Source organism: Echinops telfairi, unplaced genomic scaffold, assembly GCF_000313985.2.
Source record: "Echinops telfairi isolate 266 unplaced genomic scaffold, ASM31398v2 ScPeMD7_32;HRSCAF=126, whole genome shotgun sequence".
In the NCBI taxonomy this organism is placed as follows: Eukaryota; Metazoa; Chordata; class Mammalia; order Afrosoricida; family Tenrecidae; genus Echinops; species Echinops telfairi.
In genome coordinates this window covers 383,439-398,157 of record NW_022103929.1, presented here as the reverse complement: position 1 = coordinate 398,157, position 14,719 = coordinate 383,439, and the positions used below count along the sequence as shown (strand labels likewise).

Below are 14,719 nucleotides of genomic sequence, written 5' to 3'. Positions count from 1 at the left end.
CACACACACACACTCCTGGTCTCCTTTGCATTTTCTACTTGCTTCACTTACAGGCACAAAAAATAAAATCTCTTACTGCAGTGGGTCCCTAGGAAGCCGTGAGCAAACCAACACGAATGGCATTAAGGTTTCGAAGGCCGGTGCTTATCTTTGCTGATTCTGATGGCACAGTTTACCTGGCCTGATTCTTGGACTGTCTGGTCACTGATCACTGACTCACACCAAGAAAGTCGCTGAGAAGGACGGCAAACGGGTTAAGAGACAGATGGCCAATTCCCAGAGTGGCAAGCCGGTACTGGCCAGGGCCAGCTGCAGCGGTTTGGAATCCACTCCCTCGGACTCGCCAGTGCTTGAACTGTCAAAGGAGGGAGGAATCCAGCGGCTCTCCCATTTGCAGTAGAAAAACTAAGACCCAGAGAGAAGGAGTTATTTGTCCAAGGTCGCGCAGGGTGGAAATCCCAGAACCCTAGACTCCAGATACCCAGGCCGGGGGAACTCGCCGTCCCAACCACGTCCACCCCATCGTCTTTTCAGTCCTCTCGTGCCCAGGCTCGTGGGCACCCGCACCCCTTCCGGGCCGTTTTGGGGGTAGACTCAGGCCACGAGGCAAACGAGGCCTGTTCACATTCCTGGGGACCCCTTTCGCGCACCTGCCGCTCTCCGGGCAGACAGCAGAGCCCCGCCTCCCCGGCCTCCTGTCCGCGTCACCAGCCCCCCCGGGCAGCCGGCAAGCCGAGCAACGACCCGGAACCGCACGTCCACCAGCACGCCGGAAGTGGCTGCGCCGGGGCCGCGCGCATGCGCGCCCGAGCTGCCTCCGTAACTAGAACCTGGCACCTCGGAGCGGAACCTCCCATTGAGCCGGAATGACTGAGGGCACCGGCGTCAGGCCGAGCTCCTTCCGACCAGGCCGCCACGTAAGCGGGCGGCCAGACCCGCGGATTACGACAGGGTGGCGGGATAGCCTTTCTTCTCCCCTTTTCTTATTTTTATGGGGCGGTGCGGGGCAGAGGGAAGTGGGCGGGAGCTTCCTGGCAAAAGGGCCCGAATTCGTGCCGCAGAGCCAGCATGTACTGCTGTGGATAGAGGCTGGGCATAGTTTAGCCTGCGCGCCAGCCAGACGCCATCAGGGAGCTTTCTGCTCCTCTTCTCTCTGCACCCTACCACTGTGTAGTGGATGATCTGAGGCGGCCCTTCCGTCCTCACAGAACCTTGCCCTGGCATCTTGGTCCGTGTACTAGTATTGTAACTTTTTAACCTTTTGTAGGCCAACTCAGTACACGGTACTTAATTGAAAGAAAACCCAATTCACAGCCATCAACTTATTTCCGACTCTACCCCCTTTTTAACTTTGGTGAAGCGGGACACCACTGATAAAACTCATCCTGGAGAAATAGCCACCTGGCAGCCAAAAACCGTATACCCTAGCTTGTGCATTCTTTACAAAAATCGGGACTTAAAAAAAAATTTTTTATTAGGGCTCATACAGTTCATCACAATACATACATCAATTGTGTAAAGCACACTTATACATTTGTTGCCCTCATTCTCAAAATTCGCTTTCCTTTTGGGTTCCTGGAATTAGCTCATTTTCCTTTTCCCCTCCTCCCTCCCTCATGAACCCTTAATAATTTATAAATTATCATTATATTTTACCTTACACTGCCTGGCGTCTCCCTTCACCCACCCTTCTGTTGCCCATCCCCCAGAGAGGAGGTTATATGTAGATCCTTGTGATCGATTCCCCATTTCTACCCCCCCTTCCCTCTCGGTATCGCCACTGTCACCGCTGATCCTGAGGGGTCATCTGTCCCAGATTCCCTGTGTTTCCAGTTCCCATCTGTACCGCTGTGCATCCGCTGGTCTAACCAGGTTTGCAAGGCAGAATTGGGGTCATGGTAGTTGGGGGGAGGAAGCGTTTAAGAACTAGAGGAAGGTTGTGGGTTTCATTATTGCTATACTGTACCCTAAGTGACTCATCTCCCCACTACCCCTCTGCAAGGTATGTCCAGTTGTCTACAGATGGGCCTTGGGTCCCCATCACACGCCACTCTCATTGACGAGGATATGATTTTTCTCCCCCCCCCCCCCTCACCTTTGGTGCTTGAAGCCTGGTCCCTTTGGCCCTTCATGATCACACATGTTGGTGTGCTGCTTCCATGTGGGCTTTGTTGCATCTGGGCTCGGGACTTTTTTAAAATGCCGCGGGACTCGGGAAAAATTGTTCAAAAGCGGGACGTCTGGTCACCTTACCCTTGTGGGTTTCCGGGACTGTGACTTTAGGAGTAGCCAGCCTTGGCTTTCTCCCATAAATGAAATAAAAGTTTTTAAAATTGTACTTTTAAAAAATAATTTGCACTCTGATGTATTCCATCTCATTTGAAAACACGCTAGTACACATTAGTTCCGCTACAAAATACTGGACTGCTGCCTTTTAACTGATGAAGTCAGCTCAGGGAAGTAAATTCCCGTGTTTAAAGTTGCACTGCCAATTAGTAGCTGATGTCAGGTCTCTGGACCATCTATCCAGCACTCCATGCGAAAAGGAGTTCCTGTTCTTGTCCCACAACCAACATCAACTAAGGCAAAGGTCAGCAGATTCCACCTACTCTGCTACAACACCCCCTGCAGCCCGTCCCTAGCTTCTAATTGACCACCAGGAACAAGAGAGAGGCGAGGGTACAAAAGAAATACACGTGAGCAGAAAGGCTAAATCTTTCCCACAACCCAACATAGTTCAAAGCACGACCCAATTGTTTTCAGCTTTGAATTTTTTTAAAATACCATGTATTTTCATTAATGGAAGGCATACTCAAATCAAGGAGCACGTGACATTTTCTTATGAATAAGGATCTTGATACACAATATGTGGGACATATAAGAGGCTTCAAAAATTTAGTGGAAAAAATGAAAAGGTGAGTTTTCCCCAACTTTTTGAAGTCCCCTTGTACAGGTCCCTTGGGACTAAGGGGTAGGATTAAATGGGTCACACTGGTCACTCTGAACCCTGAGGATGGGGGTGGAGTAAATACCGGGAGATAGATTTTTGGACACTGCACTGCCTCTAGCTCTCTTGGCAGGTACATGTAATACCCAGGGCACCTGAAAATGTGCTTTTCTTATGAATATGGAATCATTTGAGAAGGTAACTTCTAAACCCACAGGAGCCGTATTTCCCACTTAAAAAAAAAAGGCTGAGAAATCAAAACTGCAGAATCACACCTCCAGGATGCATTATTTCATAGGAGATTGTAAAAAACAATAATATGTGGCACAGGCCCCTTCCTTCCATTGCAAACAATTATATAGGTCCCCTCCTAATGGCTGCATGCAGTGTCAGTTGCGCAATAAACCCAGAGGAAGAAAATTCAAGTGGGCCTTACAAATCCTGCAGGTCATGCAAAGGTTAGTGATTGCCTGAAAAACTGGCCATAGCTTAACTAAATTCATGTGGAAAATTTCCAGAAACTTTAAGCAAATATGTTTATTTTATAATGATGATACACTTAATATATACGAGGATTCCAGATACAAAATTAATTTACAAGAATTCACATCTGATGAATGTAATCACATTCCTAGTGAACATGTATCAATGCAAAAATGTTTTAATACACTGACAACAAAAATCATTCTATAATCGTGTTATTCAATAAGTGTCAAAACAAATGTTAACTTTCAATCCACTAGTATTTAAGCGCCCTCAAAGTAGTGGGCACTGTACAACAGAAGAAACATTGAAAGACAAGGGCCTACTGTAGAATCACAGTGTTTACTCTGAAATTCATTTCGTGAAGTAGTGAAAGGCTTGCTATCCTTTATGACATATCACATATCATATAACAATTAAATCTGATGAACTCAAGAAAATAAAGTATTTCAATAACTTCTCAATTTCTAAAATCTATACAGTATTAGCCAGAACAGACAAAGCAGTAGAAGGCTGCTGAAGGAACAAAAGAGCATTGTTGGAGAGTACGTACGGCTTAAGCAATTTAGAAGCACGAAAGACAAGACTTTTACCATACCACAAATGTACCAGTCAAATGATATTGACAATATAATTCTCCCCATTAGTCACTGGTAGTAAACAGCCCCTTCAAAATTTTTCTACTGGTCACACACATAAAAGCTAGTGAGTCCAAAGGCTTTGCTGTCTAACAGAACTGACTTAATGGATTTTGTTCTAAAGAATAAACTCATGACCACTCAAATTTTAATACACAAGAGCAACAAGACAATGTCTCAAGGATTACAGTGACTTGTGAAAAGCTAAATACGCAACCAGATAACATCATTATTTGAGAGATCAGTAGCACTTGGATAAGAATCGTTAATGTGAAAATTACTGTGCTTCAATGTCTGAAGGAGAGCTAATATAACTCTATAATCCCTATAGTGTTACAATTTAACATTTCAGTTACAGACAAGCACAATATTCTTTAAAAGTATTTCACACCACTAGAAAAGCCGTTATAACCTCCAAATATTATTTCTGCTATTATTTATTTAAGTGCATTTTTGTCTACGATCCATAATGTAGAAAGTAGGTTCACCATTATCATCAGGGGGAAAAAATGATAAATTTATTTTAACTCCTATTCACTAGTCTTAATCTTTAGTCATGATTTTAATAAAGAAGACAATCTTAAAATAGAAATTGCTCAGAGAAAATAATGAGGCCTGAAATTACAATAATTGTTAGAGCAAAGTACAACATGATTTTATAACTGCATCATCTTATATTCAGTGATTAATGAAGCAACTATTTATACTGGTGCTATACCATAATGACACTAACCTAGTTTGATGAATTCCTTGTAAATTCTATTATGAAAATGTTAGGACATTGCATCTGCCTTTCTTATTCTCTAAGACCTTTCTACCTCAACTAGAAGAATACTCCAAAACATAGGAGTCTAGGATTATTGAATGGCAGGGTTCATTTAAAACAAAACAAAACAAAAAAGTCATTTGGAGAACTAGGCATCTGGTGTCTGTAGCAAAAGGGATTCATCCACATAATTGATACAATATGAAAATCAAGTACTAAGGTATCTTATGGAACCATCAGAAGTTCTTTTTAATAATATTGTAAAGAAACAATAAAAACAAAAAAAATTCTTCAGGAAATAGTAAAAAAATTCCTATTGCCCTAAAACATTTAAAGCAATTATTTCCTGCAGAGCTTTAATGCATCACAATACACACTTCTGAACAGAAAAAAAGCATGCAAATGAAGTGGGTAAAATTTAGTTTCTGAAAATACAGTACTTCTCTATGGTTTGGAATTATTTACTTTGGAATTATTATACATGATCTTTTCATATTTTACAATGGTTGATCATAATTTGAAGATAGAGAAAATTTATGGTTCATATTTTAATGTTTGCAAATCTCAGTTTTCACTCATGAACAAGTGGACATTCATAATAGCTTCAAAAAAGAAAATAGTATTAGTGATAAAATAACAATCATAATATAGTTTACTGCAGATCTGTAGGACGGTTGGCCTAATTCTGTATTTCAGTCTGAATTTACATGATCACTGTCTATTAACTTTTATAAGCATATCAGAAAATTTAAAAAAAATCTAAACCCTGACCTCACCAATGTCTCAATAAACAACCAGTCACATCTAAAAAGGATGATTGTCTTAGAATATAGACTGGAACTGTCTATTGAATAGGAAAATATATTCCCAGTTATAGTCTGTTCTATGACCAAATTCAGACTTAAGTAAATCTGGAGTGCATAATTTATATAATGTACTTCTAATTACTTAAAAAAAAATACCCCAAAGCCCTGAATCTATAGTTCAAATATAAGGGGGCAAAATCACACTACTTAAAGTAGGTTTGATAATTTGAAAACCACAAAAGAAATTAATAAAGTATCTTAAAATTAAGAAATGTTTCAAGTGAATAAGAAATGGAATTCTTCTCAAAAGCCAGTAACACACCAAATTAATATAAGTGAAAAATACCAATCTTCGCTTATATTGTTTTCTATCTACAGAATTCTAAAGGAAATACTATGGCACCAACAAAGTAGTTATACTGAAGTTAATACATTAATCTTTACCTTATGATGGGCACATCCCTATGTCACCCTGATACTCTTCCCTTTAGTAGGTGATTGTTTCCATTTGCACATCACTGATCTTTTCTTAAACACAAGGTATGCTTAAGTAACTGTTAAAAGTTGGTGGTGCTGGGATACAGTGTAGTGTGTTCTAAAATCCTACTTTAGGGAAATGAGCTGTTTAAACGACAGGGAAGAAAAAGCAAAGTCATCACAGAATCTAGAGGACTGTGAGATAGGGCACAAATAAGCTTGTTTGAAGTATCGGAGTGTAAGACTGCAGGAAAAGATAAAAAAAGGGGTAAGAACTTAGTTTTCTAAGTAATTCTTATTTTATTTGACTGTAGATCTGTTATAGGGTCAGAGGTGAATTCAATCATATCAACTACACTTCATATTGCTTCTACTCTCTCTCCTCAAATCAATGTCCACACTGAGCCTGGTGCAATTCCATGAATTTTAAGTAACAACCTAGGCTCCGCTACAGCCCAAGTGCAATACATAATTTTGTTGCTAAAACAACAGACACTATGGACATGGTCACTGATTTGATGGCAATCATTCATAAAATTTTAATGTTTACTTAAGAAAGCAATTTAATTTATTTTAAATTTAACTCTGTAGTTGACTTGTACTCTAAATAGTTGAATGCTCCATTTAAAAATAAATTTATAAAAATTTAAAAACACAACCAAGATGCACATGTAGCATTTTTTTGCTGGTAAACTCGACCACTGACCCAAACATCTCTCTTTAAGATAATTAAATCTGGAGAACAGGAAGTGGTAAAAATTGCTTTATAGTTAGTTTTTTTTCAGGCAGAAACAATCTCCAGATTAATTTTTGCAGTGAATGCATTCAAATGTTTATTAAGCATCCCTGATACTCTTTGCTGAAATAAACATGCCCAATGAAAACAGGAGTAATCAGTTAGCTCTTCCATATTCATTCCATAGACTTACAAGTTGGCACTGTGCATGTGAATTACCTTCTTTTCCTTCCCTCTTCCCAAATCATTGGGGGAGTATTGAAGGGTCAGCTTTTATAGCAAGCCACCATGCACCTAGGATTAAGAACCTTACTTCATCTGTGAACAACATGTAATCAAACTGCAGAACATAAAACTGTCTCATAGAGACACAGCAATGTAACTGGTGGCATCTTATTAACTGAAAGTATTTCCTCAGGCACACCCATATTTTGATGTGAAACTTCAGGAAGACAAACCTATGCTGGGAATGTCCCCAACTGCTGCAGATCACCACCTCCTAATTCTCATTCCACGCTAAAGCCCACCCCACCAGGTCATCTATTTCCCCAGCTAATGCCCTTTTCTGCCTCACAGAGACATATAAAAGGCAAACAGTTGAAATTAAAAATAAAAAAAAAAGCTATAAAATTAAACTCTAATGGCAAGTATTGCAATGGCAAGTAGGAATAGATCTTCCCCATTTAAAGCACATTTTCCTATACATTTTGAAATGTTATGAAAGCGATTTTTAAATCTCAATATAAAGAATTTACTGAGTACAAAGTAACAACTCAACTCTGGGTCAAGAAAATAAAGGACTAATATAGCTAAGAATGTGCTGGTGTCTCCATTTCACAGAAGCAGGCTTTTCAGCTTTATATCTTTAGTTTAGCATCCATTTAAATGGAAATTTGCAGATGATTTTAAAAGCTATGAATGTCCAGCTTTCTGTTAAGATTTTCATATCCATTTCAAAACCAAATTAGCCCATTTTACCCAAACACAGGCCCCTTAAAATAGGGGCTCGTGAATGAGAAGCTGCCACAACCTAATTAGAGCAGCATGAACAATGCCACTATGATGTCCTCACAGAACTTAAGTCAATGCAGCCCACAATGGGTATGGGTATAGAATATACACATATTGTATCATTGCATACCAATATATTTACAAATATATACGTGTATATATACATATACAAAAAGTATATTCAGATTGCATTTAGCATCACAAAAATATACACATGCCATTACACATAAGAATTTCAAATAAATAAGGTCAACAAAAGAATCCTCAATATAAGTACCCTTTATACTCTCTAAACACACACAAAAACATATCCACACAAAATATCATCTCCAGGAATACTCAAAATATCACTCATTCATATCAAATGACTTTCTTCACTTAAGTATGGAAAGTGGTTCTAAATTACTAACAGCTGCTAAGTATGTAGACTTTGGCCCCTTATTATCCTAGGGCAGAATGTTAGATCTGTCTACTGGGCTGACTACAGGTCTGGTTAACTACGTACCAGGTCTTTTTGTTTTGGTTTGGAAGTAATCTTTCGATTATTGAGAGAGAAGACTGTGGTAAACCAGAATTTATCAGTTTTTTCAATGGCGTCCAAGCCCCTTCTCAGAGATGGAAAGTAGTTAAGTCACACAGGTTGGAGATTAAATTTGGAGAAAGATAAAGCTCCATAATGAATCATAAACCATGCTTGCAGTTTTCTTCTTTAGTTAAACTAAACTCAGTACAATCACCTAATCTGTTTGAGGGGACTCTACTCCAAGGCGAAAATAAAGGGCAGTAGCAATAAGTGGGGGTTATGGGGACAAACCCAACCCTACATCTGGAATACTTCAGTTGTAATTGGATTGCACTTTGCTTCTATAACTTCAAAACATTTCAAGTTGGTAAAACTACAAAGGGTATGATAAGTTCTATGTGCTTTGAGAGATTTCTAAGAGCACCACATTTTGAGAACATACACAAAATATATATATACTGGTTAAAATATGAGTCAGAATCAACTCAACAGACACAGGTTCTGTTTTCTTGTTTTTGTATTTTTGTTATTAATTCAAGGATAAAATCTCTGACTTTCAGATACTTAGTAATTAATAAAACAAGCATGAATTTGTTAGCACTGATTCACTGGCTTCAATAAATGAAACATTAAAAAATGCCATTAACATTTTGTGCCACAATCTAAATCGCCATTCTCTCGTGTCCATTAAAGAATGCACACCCTGAGCTGCCCGAAGGCCTGGACTTAAATGAAGGAGACTTGGGGATTTTGTTCCAGCTCTATTACTAGGGAAGTCGATGGCTCTTTTGGTCTCAGGTTTCTCTTCTGTAAAACAGGGAAAATAGGTGCTTTGCCAACTTTAGAATGATATGGATAACGAGAGAGTAAATGATTCCGTTGTGCTTAATTTTGTGACCTGCTAACACCTTGAGGTCTTTTACTTCCTATCTTGCTTATAATGATTCTTAAGGGAGGAGATAGACTACCAGAATCTCCGAGGTGGGGGAAGGCTGTGCAATTTGAAAGCAAAGTGCTTTTCCCCCACTGCTTTGTTAAGTGCCAGTATTTTGATTTCTAGGAAATCTAGCAAATTAATAAAGGGCTTAACATTTTTATATTTATAAAGAGGGTATATATATTTATAGAAAACAATTTTTTGCCATTGCTACCTTAAGCTCACTGTATGACTGGGCCTTTCTTTCCTTTCCATCTACCTGGATTAAAGTAATGCCCTAAAATGTAGGAGTTGGGTGACTGATGTATGAGGGTTCATTACATTTAAAAACATTCATAATAGAAGTTTTTTTTTAAAAAAGGAAAATCACCTTCTCAATGAGGTCTTTCACCCCTTCTAAATATTGTTCTTGAAAACACAAACAAAAATATTCCCTTCTCCCATTCTTAATTTTCCCACAGCATTTACCACTTGCTAATAGTAATTCATTTATTTATTATGCTTACTTCCTGACTTCTCTTAGTAGAATGTAAGCTTCATGAAGACAGGAATCTTTGTCTATTTTGTTGGCTTCTCCCATGCCTAGAACAAGATTTGGAGGATGGTGGTAGTTAAATAAACAAAGAAAAGAAAAAGACTAAAGTTTATAATTTCCTAGCTATCCCTCTACCTCCCCCACGCTCCTCCCCAGGAAAATTAAAAATCACTTTAGCCTTTTAACTGGTACCAATAAAGTATTTCATGGCTATTACTCCTAGGAGCAAGGTCATCATCTAAATTTGACTTGTGATTTCTAAGAATTCTTGTCCTGGGGCCAGTATGTTTCTAATCACAAAAGCTTTGATGTTTTTGAGAGTCTCTCTCTGAACTAGTTTCTACAATAACTAAGAAGTATGATCTAGAATAGATAATGGTTAAATACTAAAAACAGAGAAACTACAGTTTCCTATGGTAAGGATGGGAAAATCAGCATCTTTGGCAAACAAAAGCTTACAAAACTGCATTGTGGAAGGGAAATTGGGTCAACAACCCCATTTTACAGATGAGAGTATTAAGAAGCAGAGACATTATGACAGTTTTTGAGTATAAAGCTAGTTACTAATAAACCAGGAACAGAACTCGGGTCGTCTAGGCCTTTCCAGGCCAGTGTTCTGGTGAAAACAATTGCTCAGGGCAAAAAATACTTTAAGTTTCAGAGAACAGGAAAACCTGTGTTGGCAGTGGCATTACTGTCACAACTTTAGGGGAATTGAAACAAGAAGCCAGACACTTATGACAGACTACTAGGGGTTACCAAAAACAAAGCAAAACAAAACAAAAACCAGGGATTTTTTTACCCCCAAAGCTATGTATTTAAATTTTTTTTTGACAAAAGCAACCTTATCACCTTCAAAGTACTCTCCATTACCCTTAATACATTCGTCCAATCTGCGATTTCATTCTTGGAAACATTTTTCAAACTCATCTGTTTAGATGGCTGACAGCACCGTCTTAGTTTTTTCTTCACCTCTTCTACGTCCTCAAATCACTGTCCTTGTGTGACACTCTGCCTTTGCAGAAACAAAAAGAAGTCACAGGAAGCGAGGTCAGTTGAGTCAGATTCATGGGGCCAAAGAGGCATGCTTTTGTGCCCCAAACTGGTGCACTGAGATGGCTACATGAGCAGGTGCATTTTGTAGTGGCAAAAACCAGTCCCCATCTACCACGAATCAGGCCTTTTTTGCCGCACACGATTACTCATCTTTTTTTGTCCCTTTGGTAAGTTGACGGATTTCCAGAACGAGGTTTGTCATTAATCGACATTACACATTTTTTGAAACGAGAAAACCACTTGTACACTAGAGTTTTTTCCATAGCCCTGTTCTTGTAAGTTGTGTTCAACATCACAACAGTTTCTGAGGCATTTCCCCCACCCCCCAAGCAGGAAACAAAATTTCACAGCCACACACTGTTCTATATATCAGCCATCACAAAAAAACGAGGTTCCAGCAAAAATGCTTTTATGAAAAAAGTCAGTGTGACCAGAGACACCACTGGGTGCACTAACTTAGAGTGAGTTGCTAGATGCTTGACTAGTGGGGAAAATGCACACTACAAAAGCTCCGCTCTGCCTAGCGCCAATTCGGGTTTGTGTTTTTTTTTTTTGGGGGGGGGTACCCCCTTGTATTGCTGTACTCTAAGGGACACTGTTATGAAAAGTAAGTTATAAGGTATAGTAAGTTATCAAAAGAAAAACAAAGTCATCGTTACCTGGAAATAAAAAATAACTGGCTAGCAAAGGAAATCTCTCTGCAGGGTAAATTTTCCTAGGCTTCCTGAAATGTTGCTCAAAAGAATATACAAAATTCAAACAAAAAAACTCCAAAGCGCTCCAAATCCAAGAACAGTAACTTTAAGAATTCAGATGAAAACCCAGCAAGTTGGACTGAGTATATGAATAATTTAGCCCAAATTACTATCTCTGCCAGCATTTGAAAACAAAACAAAAAATAATTTTAATAATAAAAAAATTTAAGTTTACAGTATAACTTCCTTAGGGGCATATGAAAGAGGCACCAAAAGCAATCACCTCATTTTCCTGGGACTGCCAGAGGTAGAACGTGAGCCTGTATAGAAAATTAGGTACAAAGCCTTTTGATTTACAGATTTCTGAACTTCAGTGCTGTGGAATCACAAAAGTGAAGGAAAAAAAAAACTATCACAAATGAAAATACAAAGGGGTCATAAATCCTACTTAAAATAATTTTTTAAAAAGCTGTGCATGAATATAAAATATTAAACATAGGGACATTTAACAAGTATTACTCGAAATTGTCAATGCAAAAGTAATTTCCTTTTAGGTTTTATAATAATTGAGTTACTTCCAACCAAAGCTGAAAATACCTATGACTTTTGAAGTCATACATTTGAACTATGCAAAAGATTATCAGCTTTATATGCCAGGGCCATATACCAACGCAGACAACCTTTAATGTTAATTACATGAATTAAATATTTAAATTTGATTTCTTATTGAAGACATTGTATTATGAAACCAACAGCTTGATGTTTTGACTGAAATAGCTCAAAGTTGTTGTTCTTGTTAATTTCTAGCATTCAAAGACCACAAAGAAAGCAAATTATACACATATTAGGATTACAGAGAGCTCACACATTCTAAATATTTATCATCTCAGCATCCCAATAAACATTTTATGTTCAGCTACAAATCAGTCCCAAAGAGTTTCTGAAATTTTGACAGTATTTAAAGAAACTGAATTATGTCAGAAACTGCCTTGATCATGCATCAAAGAATCCTAAGTTTTTCCACCTACTAACTTGGAATGAAAATAAATATTATGATGGAAGGACTCTGTTCCTGATTGTCAGTAGTCCAGGCTGGCTAGTTTCATCTTAACTATATTTTCCCAATCCAGACATTTAAGAACCAAAGATAGGAGTTGGATTTTCCTCATTATACAAATATAAAGGATTTGATTCATCTCAAAAGAATGACTCTTTTGAGTATAGGATTAGATGTTGGAGGTCAGTATCCATATCTCAGAAGCCAAAATTTAAAATCCCAAGATTCATGTAGTTTTTGTTAAAAGACCGGAAAGATTGCATTTTAAAACAGTTACCCTAAAAATTTGAAGAATTTTTTCCCGTTTTTTTTAAAAACGGTGGTCCTAAACTAAAAAATAAAAACTAAGTAATACCACTATGGGTCTGTCATATACATTAGAAAACTGCACCATTTAAGATCTGTGGCAAATGAAATATTTTTCAACAAGAGGGCTTTGCTTTAATAGTCTTCTATGGTATTCTCAAGGAACACGTTTCGAACATCCAGAATGGATGCTAATTCCAAAATGTGCTTCTGGAGATGAGGGTTTTCCACTGTTTCATCCCTTGGCAGTTGTGGATATGTTTCTGGATAGTTTCTGGTTTCCTGGTAGGTAAAGAAGAGAAAAGTCTATGGTACAATAAAAGTATAACTCATTGAAAAAAAAGTATAGCCAACATTAATAGATGTAGTTTTTACCTTATTAACACCTTTCTCCTTCTGTGGATATTGTGTAGCACGTAATCAGTAATATATTTATTGCTGAAAGTTGGCCATTTAGACCTTAAGAAATGTCAATTTCCTATAGTTCTACCTTAAATATTAATTTGGTGAGTCACTCCACAAGAATTTACTGAGGCCTATCTATGTTAAGCATTATGCTATATTCTGTGGAAGCCATAAAATTCCTGTCTGCTGAGGGGAAAAAAAGTCCTAGCATATATTTTATTTATTTATTCTGTTTTGTTTTTTTTTAATGGAGTACTACACGTCGCTAAAAAGCAGTGATGAACGTATGAAGCACATCGCTGCATGGGAAGAGCTGGAGGAAATCATGCTAAGTGAAGTAAGTCAGGCACAAAAGGACAAGTACAACATGAGTCTGCTGAGGTAAACGTTAAAAAAAATGCAAAAGGGGCGTAGGGAAAAAGCTACTGTATACAAACATTCTTGGGGTGAGGACCTAGCATATATTTTAACAAGTATTTCTGAAATAAATGGATAAACAGATGCTGCAATGAAAATTACAATGGGGGAAACACATGAGAAGTCCTGAGGAGTGCAAATTAATGGGCATGAGCAACTAATTACAGAAGAGGGAAATTAACAAAGATGATTGTAAAATTTCAAAAGTGGATGGCTGACAGAACGAACAATCAGAAGTTACTGAGAGAAAAAAAAGGAAGATAAACAGATAATTTGGAGACTGAATAAAACTTCAGGTCGTAGGTATATTTTAGTTGAGGTAACAAGAGTGATACATACAGAATTGCCATTCAATAAACATTTTAAAATTCATGATTGTAGACCAGAAAGATATGTCTGAGCAAGAAATATAAATGTCAATATAATCTGCATGGATATAAACACTGAAGCCATGAAAATAGATGAGTTTTTTGCCCACCTAATTTACAATAACAAATTAGGTAAAAAAAAAAAAACTGAAAAAGGGAAAAGATGAGATTTTAAGGGTATTAGCAGAGGGTGAGAAAGAGTTGAGGGGTATGATAAAAACAGGACAAAAGAAATTGGTTTTGTAATAACAAAAAGGAAAGGATGATCTTAAGACTCAAGTAATTCTCATTTGAAAAGCTACACCATTTAGTAATTTCTATATTTCAAAATTTCTTTTTTTGGGTTGCAATCTTAATAATCCTTATACTCAGAGGGCTCAGTTGAAGGCAGTGACTAAATAAGAGTAGCCTTGCATCAAGGGAAAACCTGTCAGAAGTCATCAGGCCTGGGGGCAGCTGCAATGCTGAATGAGAGCTCAATTGTTAGCTGTGAAGCTGTTTCTTTCTGTGGTAGGCATAAACTGCACACTGTCAAATCCATTAGCCATCAGGTGGT

At 37.9% G+C, this 14,719-nt stretch overlaps 2 protein-coding genes across 8 annotated transcripts in view; both read right to left on the bottom strand.

Moving 5' to 3' along the window:
• Positions 1 to 665, bottom strand: part of GOLGA1 (golgin A1) — a 52,782-nt gene extending 52,117 nt beyond the window's left edge. For 3 of the 6 annotated variants that reach the window (XM_045290185.1, XM_004716454.2, XM_045290189.1), the window contains exon 1: positions 77 to 628. The gene's annotated coding sequence lies outside the window, so the exon portion shown is untranslated. Of the gene's footprint in view, positions 1 to 51; positions 629 to 650 lie in introns of those variants that run through there. The other 3 variants (XM_045290188.1, XM_045290186.1, XM_045290187.1) reach the window with 3 other exon arrangements.
• An 11,653-nt stretch (positions 666 to 12,318) lies between these two features.
• Positions 12,319 to 14,719, bottom strand: part of SCAI (suppressor of cancer cell invasion) — a 71,928-nt gene continuing 69,527 nt past the window's right edge. The window contains exon 16 of one of the 2 annotated variants that reach the window (XM_045290201.1): positions 12,319 to 13,255. In XM_045290201.1, coding sequence (XP_045146136.1) covers positions 13,109 to 13,255 — 147 coding nt within the window. In that variant the 3' untranslated portion in view covers positions 12,319 to 13,108. The remainder of the gene's footprint in view (positions 13,256 to 14,719) is intronic. The other variant, XM_045290202.1, reaches the window with a different exon arrangement.